This window comes from Neodiprion lecontei, chromosome 1 (genome assembly GCF_021901455.1).
Source record: "Neodiprion lecontei isolate iyNeoLeco1 chromosome 1, iyNeoLeco1.1, whole genome shotgun sequence".
NCBI lineage: Eukaryota > Metazoa > Arthropoda > Insecta > Hymenoptera > Diprionidae > Neodiprion > Neodiprion lecontei.
In genome coordinates, this window is record NC_060260.1 from 31,303,158 (window position 1) to 31,316,296 (window position 13,139).

The 13,139-nt window shown below is 37.2% G+C and overlaps 2 protein-coding genes across 7 annotated transcripts in view; one reads left to right on the top strand and one right to left on the bottom strand.

The window, feature by feature from the left end:
- The window catches only part of LOC107217173 (6-phosphofructo-2-kinase/fructose-2,6-bisphosphatase), a 41,555-nt gene extending 30,629 nt beyond the window's left edge, over positions 1-10,926 (bottom strand). Inside the window, exons 1-2 of one of the 2 annotated variants that reach the window (XM_046730890.1) lie at positions 10,903-10,926; positions 2,490-2,538 (exon numbers count right to left, since the gene is read on the bottom strand). In XM_046730890.1, coding sequence (XP_046586846.1) covers positions 2,490-2,538; positions 10,903-10,911 — 58 coding nt within the window. In that variant the 5' untranslated portion in view covers positions 10,912-10,926. Of the gene's footprint in view, positions 1-2,489; positions 2,539-2,646; positions 2,758-10,902 lie in introns of those variants that run through there. The other variant, XM_046730893.1, reaches the window with a different exon arrangement.
- LOC107217164 (PI-PLC X domain-containing protein 3) lies at positions 6,225-12,291 on the top strand. Of its 5 annotated transcripts, XM_046730955.1 has the most exons (4): positions 6,225-6,297; positions 6,919-7,048; positions 7,384-10,596; positions 11,245-12,291. In XM_046730955.1, exons 3-4 carry the CDS (start codon positions 10,476-10,478, stop codon positions 12,138-12,140), a joined length of 1,017 nt encoding a protein of 338 aa, XP_046586911.1. In that variant the 5' UTR covers positions 6,225-6,297; positions 6,919-7,048; positions 7,384-10,475; the 3' UTR covers positions 12,141-12,291. The 5 variants fall into 5 exon arrangements, with proteins under 5 accessions (XP_046586911.1, XP_046586918.1, XP_015510036.1 ...); XM_046730962.1 differs by lacking the exon at positions 6,919-7,048 and having other exon boundaries at positions 6,226-6,297; XM_015654550.2 differs by having other exon boundaries at positions 6,270-7,048.
- The last annotated feature ends 848 nt before the right edge of the window (positions 12,292-13,139 follow it).

A 13,139-nucleotide genomic window follows, 5' to 3' on the forward strand; every position in this document is an offset into this window, starting at 1 on the left:
ACCCAACTTTGCGTGAAACAGACGCCTGCGGCAACCAAGTAAGATCTTTCTACATCGGGTTCCAGGTCTTTACGTGCATACTGATGTTTGCAAACTTTCAACAGAGCACATTTTTGAAGCCAACAGAATCTCGGGCTGAAAGATCAATATTTAATTTCGTCGTACCAACCGTGAAACGTACGTAAAATTTCAAAAATTATTCATAGCTGCTGTTGCCAGACTCGAGCAAACCGAGGTCAGGCATTCCGTTGTATCATTGAGAGATATTTCTAGATTTTCGTTTCAACAACAGGTTATTTTTTATAGGAAACAGGGTTGTTGAAACATTTTCTGCCCGTTGGTTGTGCGAACCGATCATATTCAGATGGTTGAAAAAGAGAGAATCTATGAAACACAAGCAGCCGGTAACTCGAGTAATCTACAGTATTTGTGTGTTCGAATGACGGAGGTTTACCTAGTAAAAGAAATCAAGGAGATTTTGGGGAGGCAGATAAACACGAACTTAGAGTCAACCGAGGTTTATAAAACGCAAAAACTATTTATAAACATGAATTGATTGTCAGACTTGAAAGAATAATAAGAGAGGTGTGAGCTTCAGATTAGCAAAACCTTGAAACAAATATCTACGCGTCTAGAAGCTCAGGAATTATAGAACACTACTAATTAAAAGTGGTGAACAAAAACATTCGCAAAACAATTAGACCAATTCGTACTACGTGTCGATCGAACAGGCAATATTTACCGAATTATCAGTGAGATGATTATCACTCCTCTCACGTACGTATGTCCGGTGAATACTAAGAACGGCTGGTCAAGGTAATCACTCCTAATAACGAAGATTCCCCGATTATTTGAAGAAAACATTGTACCTGATGGTCCGACACGTACGCAGGTTGTATTACGCGAGTTCGAAAAATTTCAAACGCGAATATTTAATCGCAGAAAGTCTACGCCAGTGAAATAAGAGTGATAACAGGCGTGAGTACCGATTTGCACAAGTGCCATGGTTATACAGCAGCGCATAACATGAGATAACGCGTATTAATATTACATTATACAAATCGTTGATATTAATGTGTTCAGCGATTATTTTAATTATATTTAGAATAATTCGCTGCTCGGTAGGAAATTTTCTGTATATATACCGTTGATTCTGAAATTGCGAAAGAAATCGACCCTGCGAAAAGATTAGACAAACTGTTAGCTCTTCCACGGGAACTAGAACACGTGCGCTCGTAATAATACGAGGCGATGATTGATTCTAGAGCAATATCTTATCTTCGTTACAGAATGCTGACAGATGAGGTATTACAGGGAGCAGAGAAGGTACAAATATTCGACTTCAATGTGTATATGATTTATCACGTGACCTGCGCAGGTGGACAAAAATAATTGCAGACACGTGCGTTAACAATGTTACTCCGTGATAATTATCCCTTAGACCTTACGACTCATTAAACGTAATTAATCTGATTTCCAAAAGTTTCGGTAGCAATATAACTCTCTACCCAGGTGTTTGCGTAGTGTGATCAAGAGTAAATTTGAAGAACAGGCGCAAGTAATTTATTGTTTATAAGTGTTTGTGTTACGAATTTTTTTTCACTAATTTTACTTATGTTACGCCTGTTTTTACACTGGTAAAAATGTCACAGTATTGGAAGTTTTATTCGGATACGGAACAGTGAATTCACCATGCATTTACTGTTTATTCGATTCACAGATACAATAAATTTATTACACAAATACAGTAAATTCAAATTACTTTTTTGCTTTAGTCTTGTAAATTTTAGTAGAATCAAAAATTTTTATCGGAAGTTTAAATCAAATACATAGTAATTTGTAAACTTGCAACTGTCTTCCAGTAAATATACAATCATTTTTAACAGTGTACTTATTCGAAATTGCTCACACAAGTACGCCTTTATTAATTCAAAATTGAAATAATAAAAAAAGCCTGATTGCGATAGCGCGTAAAACGTTTTGCAATGCAAGTGTTAAAATCAATTGCAAAATATCGTTCCAACGTGTTGTTTGGCTGTAATGGCATCTCGCTATTTATCGCATGAACGTTTTAATTTTTGAATACGTGTTACTTAATTGACCCGATTCTCGCGCAAATGCCACCGAACGTTTTTACTTCCACGGGAAGTCGCGTAAACGCGTCGTCAGTCGCAAACAACAACCGCGTCCATCGTCATTTGAGTTTGAATTGCAGTGATATGATCGTAGAGAAAAAAAAAAAAAATTATAAGACAAGAATAATCAACGCGCCCATCAAACGTCGACGTAACGTGACTGTTACGTTCCCCGATCGTTTTTCTAAAAGTGAGAAACGAGCCTCACATCCTCGACAGAAGCCTGGATCCCCCGCGATCCAGCAATCATCGAATCCTACGAAATATGCTACCTGCACATCAGCATTTGCCAAGCCGAAGGCTTTTGGCATACCAGCTGGATACCGGTATTTAAATAAACTGAGGTACACGCACCTGCGAAGAGCATTGCTAATGGGGTCGGATCCTTGGCCTGACTTTCGTCCTGTAACAAGTATCAAATTTATTCGTTGAGAATACTTTGTTATCGATAATTACGAATAAGAGCTGATCGCATTGCGAAGTTCGTTATACATAGAGCCCAGTCACGTACCATAACCGCGATGTCTCAGCTATTGGTACGTTGATTGATAAAGTCCTGAAATGGGTTCAGGAAGCTGATATGAATGAATTGGAAGCTTGAAATTTCGATATGGGAGAGAGGACCGAACTCAGCCGCTGATCACTCCGTACTACAACTTTCTCGACGGTATATTCGCGGGTGGTTGCGATACGCAGCGCGATGATAAGACAAAAACGTGTTTCTGAGGCGTGTCTATTTCGGCGTCCAATGAGTTCGCAGCGTTTTCAAATTATCACAACTACAATGTACGTATATGAGAGATGATATGGTAATAAACTTCCTGCCAGTTCTCTTCGTTCGACCACATAGGTATAATTAAGAAATCGATTATCGCATTCGTTATCCTCACTTAATCCTGATCCATCCAAGGCGACGTCGTGTTTTCCTCTATCGTCATTTATCGCGGTAATTACAAATTTTTTTTTTTTTTTTACAACACAATTGATCTAGAGCTATAAATATAATCTGCTTAATCTGCAGCAGCGGTTTGGAAAAGTTGCGAGAAATATAAAAATTTACGTTGATGAAAGTAACGTGAAAGCTGAGGCGTCTGAAGTCGTCCTTTGATCCGTTCGAGCGCTTGTCTCGTCTATCGACACCGCTTTTGATATGTCATCGAAATAACAGACACGGGATGTTTTTGAATTGAGAAAGCGCGAAATATCCGATACAAAATCTCGATTCGAATTTTAATCTTATAAATCGTGAGAGCTCCTTCATGGACAAACCAAGATTCATTTCCTCTGGCACAGTATTCCGATTTCCGAGAAGAGAGTGAGTGACATGACACGAGGAAGACATGAGGAAAAGTAGACTGCTTACGCATATCCACGAATAACGCCCAGAAAGCGTGCGATGCTGGCTAACATCTGGTAACTTGTCATCGCGTGACGGAAACGTCGACAAAGACAATACAGCAACTGTTCGATGGTTACACACTGTTCTCGTATAACTTTTCAATTCGTTCGAATTTCCGACAGGTCGACATACATGCGCATTCACATTATACAATTTTCCAAATCGTCATAATTCGGTCAACGCATAAGAGACTCGTGCCATTATATTTTTTCGCGTCAACGAAGCTTGCGTAGAGTTCGAGATCTAGAAGTTGTCAAAAAAAAAAAAAAACAAAAAAAACCTAGTCGTCAAGATTCGCACATGAAGGTATAACCGAGGCCACGGTCGTTGCGACAACTTATTGCCAGAATGCAGTAGGATGGTTAACGTGTACCATTGTGCAACGTAACGTCACGTTGACCTACCGATTACGAAATGAAATAATTCGTACCATAAACTTGTCTGGAAAAATGTGATAATTTCGGTAAGCGAATCGAAACAAGTATTACGCGGAGGTCACGGAAAGGTCATCGCATTATCTATCGTGCAATTGGTTCGACCAGCGTTTCGTTAACAGAATATGTATGTATGTACGTACATAGAGATGGAAGTACGTAAATACGTGGGGGGTATGAACATGTAATGTACTGTAAGCGTATAATGCATGAAAGTGTGTTAGATACAAATGAAGAAACAAAATAATTGCCTCAACATTTCGACTTTGAAATAGCACGTTATATTCCGTTGAGTATTCCAACGCAGCTGTAAATGCAATTAAATTATCGCCAAAGGTTATCGAACCGACGACAAGTATCTACCGCTTGTATTTCAGTCATATAATCTATCACTTCCCATTTCATTGTGCATCTTGTGGTCGACGCACCTGACTGCAAGTCATTAGGATAAATTGTGTGCGGGAAATCAGAGAAAATGGTATAAGTGGTCTGGTCCAAATTGTGTTATCAACTTTCAGAAGTATTTCTAGAGGCTGGCTTGTTTATATTCTCGGGAAAAAGTTTCGTGGAAATGGCTTGATGGCTTCGCGGGTTGGGGAACTTTATATCCACGTGTATCAAGTGGGAAGGCAAGTCATCGAGCTCTTAGTACCATGCCTAATATACATGGTTGGCAGGTCCTTCAGCGAGTGTAATTTCGTGGCAAAATAAAACTACAAGTTAATCGTAAGACTGGCTATTATCACAAATAAAAAAAAAAAAAATTTAATAAAGGGTCAAAAAATGAACAGTTGATCAGGGATTGCCCGAAATTTAATGTGCAGTTCGAGAATTGAACGAACCTTAAGAAGACGCGTTGTGGTCGTGACGTTATTATCTAGGCGTAAACAAGGTTGAATTGAAATCAACGACATGTGAAACGTGTCGCAAATCGATCAGCTTAATCAGTGGATGACGGTGAAGAAAAAATGGTACGGAGTCCATTTCTCGTCATCGGTCATATACTTTTTTTTTCTTTTCTACGATTGCAGTCTTATCTATTTAACTACATGAGCTGCCTTGAATTGTTATTTACAGTTACAATTGCGGTAACTCTCAGCCTTCAAATATAAAACACGGCACGCACAGGTGTAATGAATTTTATTTATCTCACGACCTAAAAACGGTTCACTGATCTTATTAAGCGTAGGAAAGTGGTCGATATATGTTGGGATATGTTTACCCCTCGGTTCCTAATGTGTGTAAAGTTAACCCATCGCAATTTAAATATTGCTGTTGTTAACAATAGAAGAAAAATAATTGATAGTCCATTTTCATTTTTAGATAATAATTTCTAGGAAAAAGGGGTGTGCTTTGCATAAATATTGGTCGAAGGAATCTTCGGTACGAAATTTGAAAAGTTGGAATATCGCTCTAAATCTTTGATTGCGCATATCGACGGGAAACGACGGATAAGATATGCCTTTTACATTAGGTCTTTACCTAGGATGGATGAACGTTATCTTATTCGTGAAACGCTAATTACGTACAAAGATCACACTTATACTTTGTTTTCATCGTAATAAGGTGAAAAGTGACTTACAAAAATATGCGGCCGCGTTTGCCACGTGAACACCGACACAGATTGTGACACGTGGCACAGTTTTCGATGACGATAGATCGATTACTTTTATACAATAAAATACAACGATATCTTTATCCGAAAAACTTGATGCAAATTGATAGTCACTTTCAAGTTTGTCGCAGTTTACAAGTCAATTAAGGTATGCGAAAATAATTTATAAATATGCCTATACGCAAAAGTTTTGTTCCGATTCAATCAATCGAAAATTTGCACATCTGTATCAGACCTAAAGATAGATCCCCGAAGAACATGTTTTTTATATCTATATTTTTGTTCAAATAACGCGGTGGATACATCGAATGAAGTACAAGTATTATTTCAGCTGTAGAAATTTGCGTGTTTGGAAATTCTTGTTGTGAAACGAGTTATGCGCAGCGAAATATTCTGCGAATCGTAAGGCTGATATAATCATTATATGTACGGCACAAACAGCTCACAATCAGCACCGCAGGTGAGGAGCCCGGCGTATGATCCGACGATAAAATACACAATATCTCATGTATAACTCAGTTTATCATAGGTAGAAACGTCCATATCTGCATCAACATGTGTCTGTTTGACGAAAGAAAATAAAAGAAACCGTGCAAATATAAACATCGGTGAGTACAAGAGGATGCTTTCGGAACACGCGATGATAAAATTCTACAACTATCCATATTTCTTTGCAGTTAGTCCTAGCTCTTCTTATATACCTAATAAAACGAAGTACGTATATATGTGCTGATTGTATCGACGATTTACAACTCTGCTGGTTGTGACGTGACAAAAATAAACATTTAACGTGTCAGTTGTGATCCCGAATGATGTTTGAGAACGCTTTGTCATACTAATGAAATTTGGTTTTATAATGCTGTTTTGATATGGAAGGTGTTAAATTACCGATGTTATGCCTAATTTGTTCCACCCCCCGCGATCACTCATCGCATGATAAAGTTATGACTGAATATTTACTTGTAATCCGTGTAGCTTCGTGCAGAACACACTGATAAAAGCGCAAACAGGAAGCCGCAGTTCATTCTGATTAATTACATACTGTGCACCTGATGTTTACGAGAGTTAAATTATAGTGAAAATTCAGTAATTCTTGATATCCCGCGTTATTCGTCAGTCTCGGTTGCAAAAATACTGCCTAGTCTGTACTAACTGAGCGGACAGCACTTTGGTCACCTTGCCTATTATGTGCCACAGACTCTCTATTCGCACGCAACATTTAATTAACAACGAACATTAAGGAAGAGACGAACGCGATGTGACTTCAATTTCTTATCCGGAAACCATATATTCACGAGTTTGGACGAACGACATTAATTCAGAGAGTACTTTCAGGATGAAAAAAATGAAACACTTGGGCTTGAATAACAGTGCTCGATGAACTGGTAATTCGATCTGGCTCGGTTTGTTGTTATTGTACAATGATCTAGTGATCGTTGAAATACTACTTGCAAGAACATCCAAGGTAGTTGCATAAACACGAGCCTGTAAGGCTAGCCCAATTTTTTACAGGCATGCACTTATAGACTTTGCATGATACCATAATTCTAAGAATTTTTAAGTTGGTAAACAAGATTTTGTGAAAAGCAATAATTTCGGCACAAGGTTAATGGCGTAAGGCTTATAATTGTACTAAATTATTTATTCCTTGATCCGTAATGTATAAATAACTCGTCCTTACCTCAACGACCATTACTCAGCTGAATTGAATATTTCAACCCATGGTCAGCCTCGAATTAGTTTCAAATCATAGGAAGTATGACCTCTTACCACTTAACACTGGTCTGTTATAATTCACAGGGGGTTCCTCGTGGAGGGTCAAGGCGAATCTTTTGTCGTGAGAATTCATTCTACAATTAAATATACGAGACGCATTGTACGAATTTAAAGCAACCTGACCCATTTACGGATAAGACAATAATGACATCGGAGCATTTTATGACACTAAAACTTGCCGCCGAATCAAGCCGCTTTTCAGGGACGAATCGTGGGCCAGGGGCCCCGATACCGAAGATTTTGTATTTCAGATGAGGAGATCGTACAGGTAAAATTATTGTAAAACATTACGGTTTTACTCATTAAGGACATGAGATTCGATATCGTTTTTCTTCTATTTCAATTCGCTTGAAAACGGTGAGAAATTCAATAAACTTGTTCAATTTCTCAGGCCACGATAACTCATTTTTTCTGTAGATAACCTGCTAAATATTCACCATATCTTATATTTTCTTCTCTCTCAATAATCAATTCAGTATAACAATACTGAATTTCTTGATCAAAATCAATATCAGAATAGTTTTGAAAAATGATTTGAAGATAGTGATGTGTTGAAAAAATGTAATTGTGGGATTGTAGAGAATCATCTTCCGAATAAATTCGTAATCTCTTGTAATGAAATTATCCAAAAATACTGCTGGTTTTCAACAGCAAGGTCTCCTTTACTGACATCTTAAGGCTAATGAAAACGTGAAAAAATCATGGCGTAAACAGTGTACAAGTGAAAAAATTGAATTTTCGTCTTCGTGTGGAAGAGATGCAGCTTGTTCGAAATGTATTAAACGTAAGTGAATGGATTACTTGCATGGAGAAACGTTGATTTGAAGCTTCGTTTCTTTGCCAGAAAAACAATTTTTTTTTGTTTGCTTTGAAACGCACATTTTGCTTCCATATTTAAATACTTGTATACTGTTTCTACATAAAGTCCCTTACGTTTACACTTACTCCGGATCGTCAGTGAAACGAAACAATAAAATTTCTGTCCTGGGGCCTCGGGCTTGGATTCGGCCCTGACAGTTGGCGGCTCGGGTTGCCAGCTTCACAATCAACGTCACTACCTATTTTTCTTCTTCACATACATAGTATACACTTTCTCTCTAACATATGGCTTATATGTAAACTGACCTCAATGAATATTATTGATCGCATGTGACTAGCAAAGTGCAAATGTGTGTCTTTAAAAAATATTTACTCGAAACATCTCTCTCTCTTTGTTGTGGTAAAACGGCCGGTCTAAGGTAAACGAAATAGTCACGTGAACGATCAGGAAATTAAACATCCATTAGTAACGAAAGTTGTTTGATACATGTGATACGTGCATAGTATAAAATAGCTGTTTTATATTGTACTCTATTTATCAGGCATTCCCAAAGAAATACAAGTTCTTTTTCTCCCCGCCTTGTGCGTCGATGTATAATCAATATGCCGTTTCTTTGTTACGCCTATATTGATCAGGAGTCATAAGAAAACCTTCGGATATTGAAGAAATGAGTTTATACATGCGTGAGTTGAAAGCAAGAAAAACGCTACAAAGAATTCTTCAGAGCTGACCAAAGAGGATATAAAATATCTTGTATACTGACGTCGAATATATCTATATCAGGATAAAACAAACATTCTACTCATTGAACAACTGGAGTTTGAAAAAACAGAGAAACTGTAACAAACTGACTGATAAGCTGTGTACATCGAATAACGCTTAGTCGAATAGATTATACTTTATAATTGTGATGATTGGTATAAAATTTGAATTTCAGTTATGCATTGAATAGCAAGCAGCAGCGAAATGACGAAAGAGGATTACCGAAGCAGGTGTGCCTAACTATATGCAGCTTACAATACGTATCAGCTAGTGGAGTAGCGGTTGATTCCATCGATATAACATTTCGTTATACCCGTGAAGCCAAGATTCAGTGTTTTATTATATAAATTTGAATACGATTAAATTCGGGTTTTAAAAACATGCGAAATTGAAAATGAAACCTACAGGCCCAACTTTCAGCTTAAGACTCAGGTTTTTGTAATATCCATAATTTCGTATTCTTGTATTTTTTCAACTCTTGGCCACGGCATCAATTGTTTAATATTTTTAATTTTAGTGCGCGAAGTGTATGACATACGTATATTAGTTACGCAATGCTAGGTATACGAAAGCGTGAATATACATAATCATGATAGAATTTCATATGTAGCATAACGCGCATTGGTTAAAATTTCAGATATTGTCGTGAGAATAATAACAATTGTGTGTGTTAAAGAGGAAAATAATATATAAAAATTGTTAAGCTGACAGCTGAACAAATCACGCATATAATAAAGTATGCACAGGTGAGGCGAGTTCAAGTAAATTATAGGTTAACGGTGAATACATAGTTAAAAATAGTGAGTATTGAAAATGCGAATAGAAATAGACAAGTTATATAAGTAGAGATAAATATTGTTATACGAAACGTTAACGACGATGTAGACCTGTGTGTTAGTATTTAGCCTACAGCCTAAGCAACACGCGAAGACGGATTGCAAGCCATTAATATTGCAGGCGACAGGAAGAGAAAAAGATAAAGCCTGGTGCGGTTAATCAAATAATACATGTATAATATGTATAATAAACATGTCTATGCGGATATGATTAATGGACTATCTTTTCCTTTGTCTTTTGTATGCATATCAAAAGCGTTATCGGACAGTATCGTTTTGGCTCGGATGCTGGATTGGCAGTTTGAAATCCTTTTGTTTGCCAACAAAAGAAGATTCGCAAAATTCTGTGAACGTTGCGTGCTCGGTGGCGTGTGTGATAAGGGAAATAATAACGCTAATTCACATCTGCAGGGAACTGCTGTGTAAGCCATTAGGAGCAATGGGGGAAGGGAACAAAGACTCGAATAAATACTAAACTCGATTTCGACAATCACGATAGACGTCAGGAGAGAGAGAAAAACGTAGACGACGAGTAGATTGAATCGCGTGAGGTCAGCTTCGCAACGATCGCGCGGCTGCGGCTGACATTTGCGTCACAAACCTGCTACAAGGAACACCTGCGAGTAGCAGTCAGTGACATTATTCCGGTCCTTGAACCAGGTGGTTTTATCGTTTGTAATTAAGTGAGAGTTTTCGGTATGCAGAACATCGACGATGCTCCGCCCGAAGAGACCGCGATTTACAAAAATCTCGAATTCTGGATGTCCGATCTCCCGCCACAGTTGAAAACATTACCCATAAATCATCTGGCCATACCCGGTACGTTTGGCTTATCAACTATTATGGCCGTGTTCGTAAATTGACTGCCAGTACTAGAAATTCGCTAGAACAGAGACAGAGCTGTCCATGAACTCGGCAGCGCAAAAGAGATAAACGATTGCTGACAGTACTGTCAGTCAATTTTCGAACACGGCCTATATTTCCTATCCGGAGGCGTTATCGCAGAGGCTGCTGACCCGGATTTAAACACTAATTAGGTTATGTCTTCTACGCACATACATAACGACGAAAACAACGAAAACTTATTACTCGACGTAAATTTTTAATATTTCAAATCTTATTTACCTTTCTCATGACGTAGATGACAACGCTCGTTGTAGAGTCCAATTTCTCTTTCTTCTATTCTCCGCCAACTTTTAAGATAATATATTTTGAACACAGCTTTTGTCACTTTGCCACTGTTGCTTGAAGTTGTCACTTAGTAGTTCGTTCACATATTTTTTGCACTGTTTTTGCCCGTCACTCGAGTTACAGTAAAACTATGGACTTCAGGTACAACTTTCATTTGTTTTATGTTTGATGTGAAGTCAGGTCATGGTGTAAAAATGTCTTCAATAAAAATCGATGCTGTAAATCAGAAAATTTGAATTGCCTGTTGTTAGTATATATTTGAATACACATGAACAGGTTCACATGATACAATGACCTACACAATTTCGCGGAAAGGTGAGATTGGACCCGATGGACCAAAATTCTTGAGGCACTTGGGCTGCTTCAAGATGCTAGCGAAGCCAGTCATATTCAATTGGTCGATAACGCAACATGACGACATCAAAGCCCAACTCAACGGAGGAATTCGTTACCTCGACCTGCGAGTGGCAAGAAAAGATGGTGTAAATGAAATATGTTTTTTACACGGATTGTATGGAGCTGCGGTTGAGGAACCACTTGAAGATATTGCTGATTGGCTTACGTCGCATCCTGGCGAAGTTGTGATTCTTGATTTCCAACATTTTTACCAATTCAACGATTCTCTCCACAATATGCTAATAAATATTATTGAAAGAACATTCAAAGGAAAACTGTGTCCAATCTTTCCAAGCTTTACTCACATTTCTCTGCAGTGGCTTGCCTTAGAAAAGTACCAAGTATTCGTAATATATAGAAATGTGGCTGTGATGAATCACACTAATTTTTGGTTCAGTAGTTTATGGGTGACTCCATGGCCAAATACGGTCAACCCGGTACACCTTATTAAATTTTTGGACGAATCACTAGAATCTAGAAATCCAAGAACTGGTTTTGTTTCCCAATGTTTACTTACACCAGATACTTTCTATGTTGTGAAGCATGTTTTTGGAAACTTAGAAAGAGATTTAGTCGACGTTTGTAGAAATAATACTTTACCATGGATACGCAATAAGAAACCGGGCAGCGACGGATTGAACATAGTGATATCCGATTTTGTGTCGTACAATGATTTTTTATTTGCAAAAACTGTAATTCAGCGTAATGTTGAAATGTTAAAAGTATCTAGCAAACCAATCTCTGGAAAATACATAGAGGTTCAATCTAAATCATAGATTCAATCATGTTGATTTGAAAAATTGGCTACTGTTGATAATAATCCCTGTTGTACAAGGATAGTTTAGTTTAATTTAGTATTTTAGCTGAAGAATTTTTAGCTTCTTTACTTTCTCACTTCATTAGTCGCTACCGGATACCTTATGCTAACAAGCAAAAAATATGTGATACTTTTCTCAAATAAATTTTCTACACCATATTATTTTTTACCAACAAATGATTGGTAAAATACTGATTTTGAGGAGTTTTAAACTTATACTACTAAAAATATTTGACATACCCATGAATTCCTTAGGAGCTAGAGTATAAATGGCATCATACGTTAAGGACTGGTGTTAATCCAGTAAGGTGAACGTTCAATACGTGACAAATTACTTTCTGCGTGTCGCCACAGAGGCTGAAAATAAAATTGAGTATATATGCAACTAATAATCATGGTAAAAATATTATCCATTGCACAGATTCCAATTATTATACATACTGTTAAGTAAATGATATTGCTGGCATATAATTCTTTGAGATCGTTACAGAACGATCAGGAATATATTACTATAAAGAGCAAGAGACCTGAGCATTATGTTTTGTATTGTTACCATATTTATAGTTAGAAAATTTAATCTTAGTCAATGACAAAAATATTACGCAATTTCAATCACTCACCCAATAAATACTAAATAAGCTAATTTACCTGTATAGATACGTGCATATTATGAAATAAACATTGATTCACCTCTAACTTCAAAGTATTCATGAATATTGGGCATGAATGTTGCATGTGGTGCACAAGTATGTAAGGTATGTTTTGATTGCAAGTATGAGAAAAGTATTCATAAATCAATACCATCATCAAAAAGTCAGTCCACATAATATTGTCTTCCTGATTTGGGAGACCTGTCAAGTGTTTGTAAAAAATAAATAGATGGTCCTAAATTACTTGTCCTATAAATATACTTATTTAGTGGATGTATATTAATAATTAAATAACCAAAGAGTCCCCA

What these genes read in the sequence shown, in the direction of transcription:
- LOC107217164 (XM_046730955.1), top strand. Translation starts at nt 10,476, where the DNA reads ATGCAGAACATCGACGATGCTCCGCCCGAAGAGACCGCGATTTACAAA. An exon ending in AAATCATCTGGCCATACCCG is followed by an intron (nt 10,597 to 11,244) that starts GTACGTTTGGCT and finishes ACACATGAACAG; the next exon opens with GTTCACATGATACAATGACC.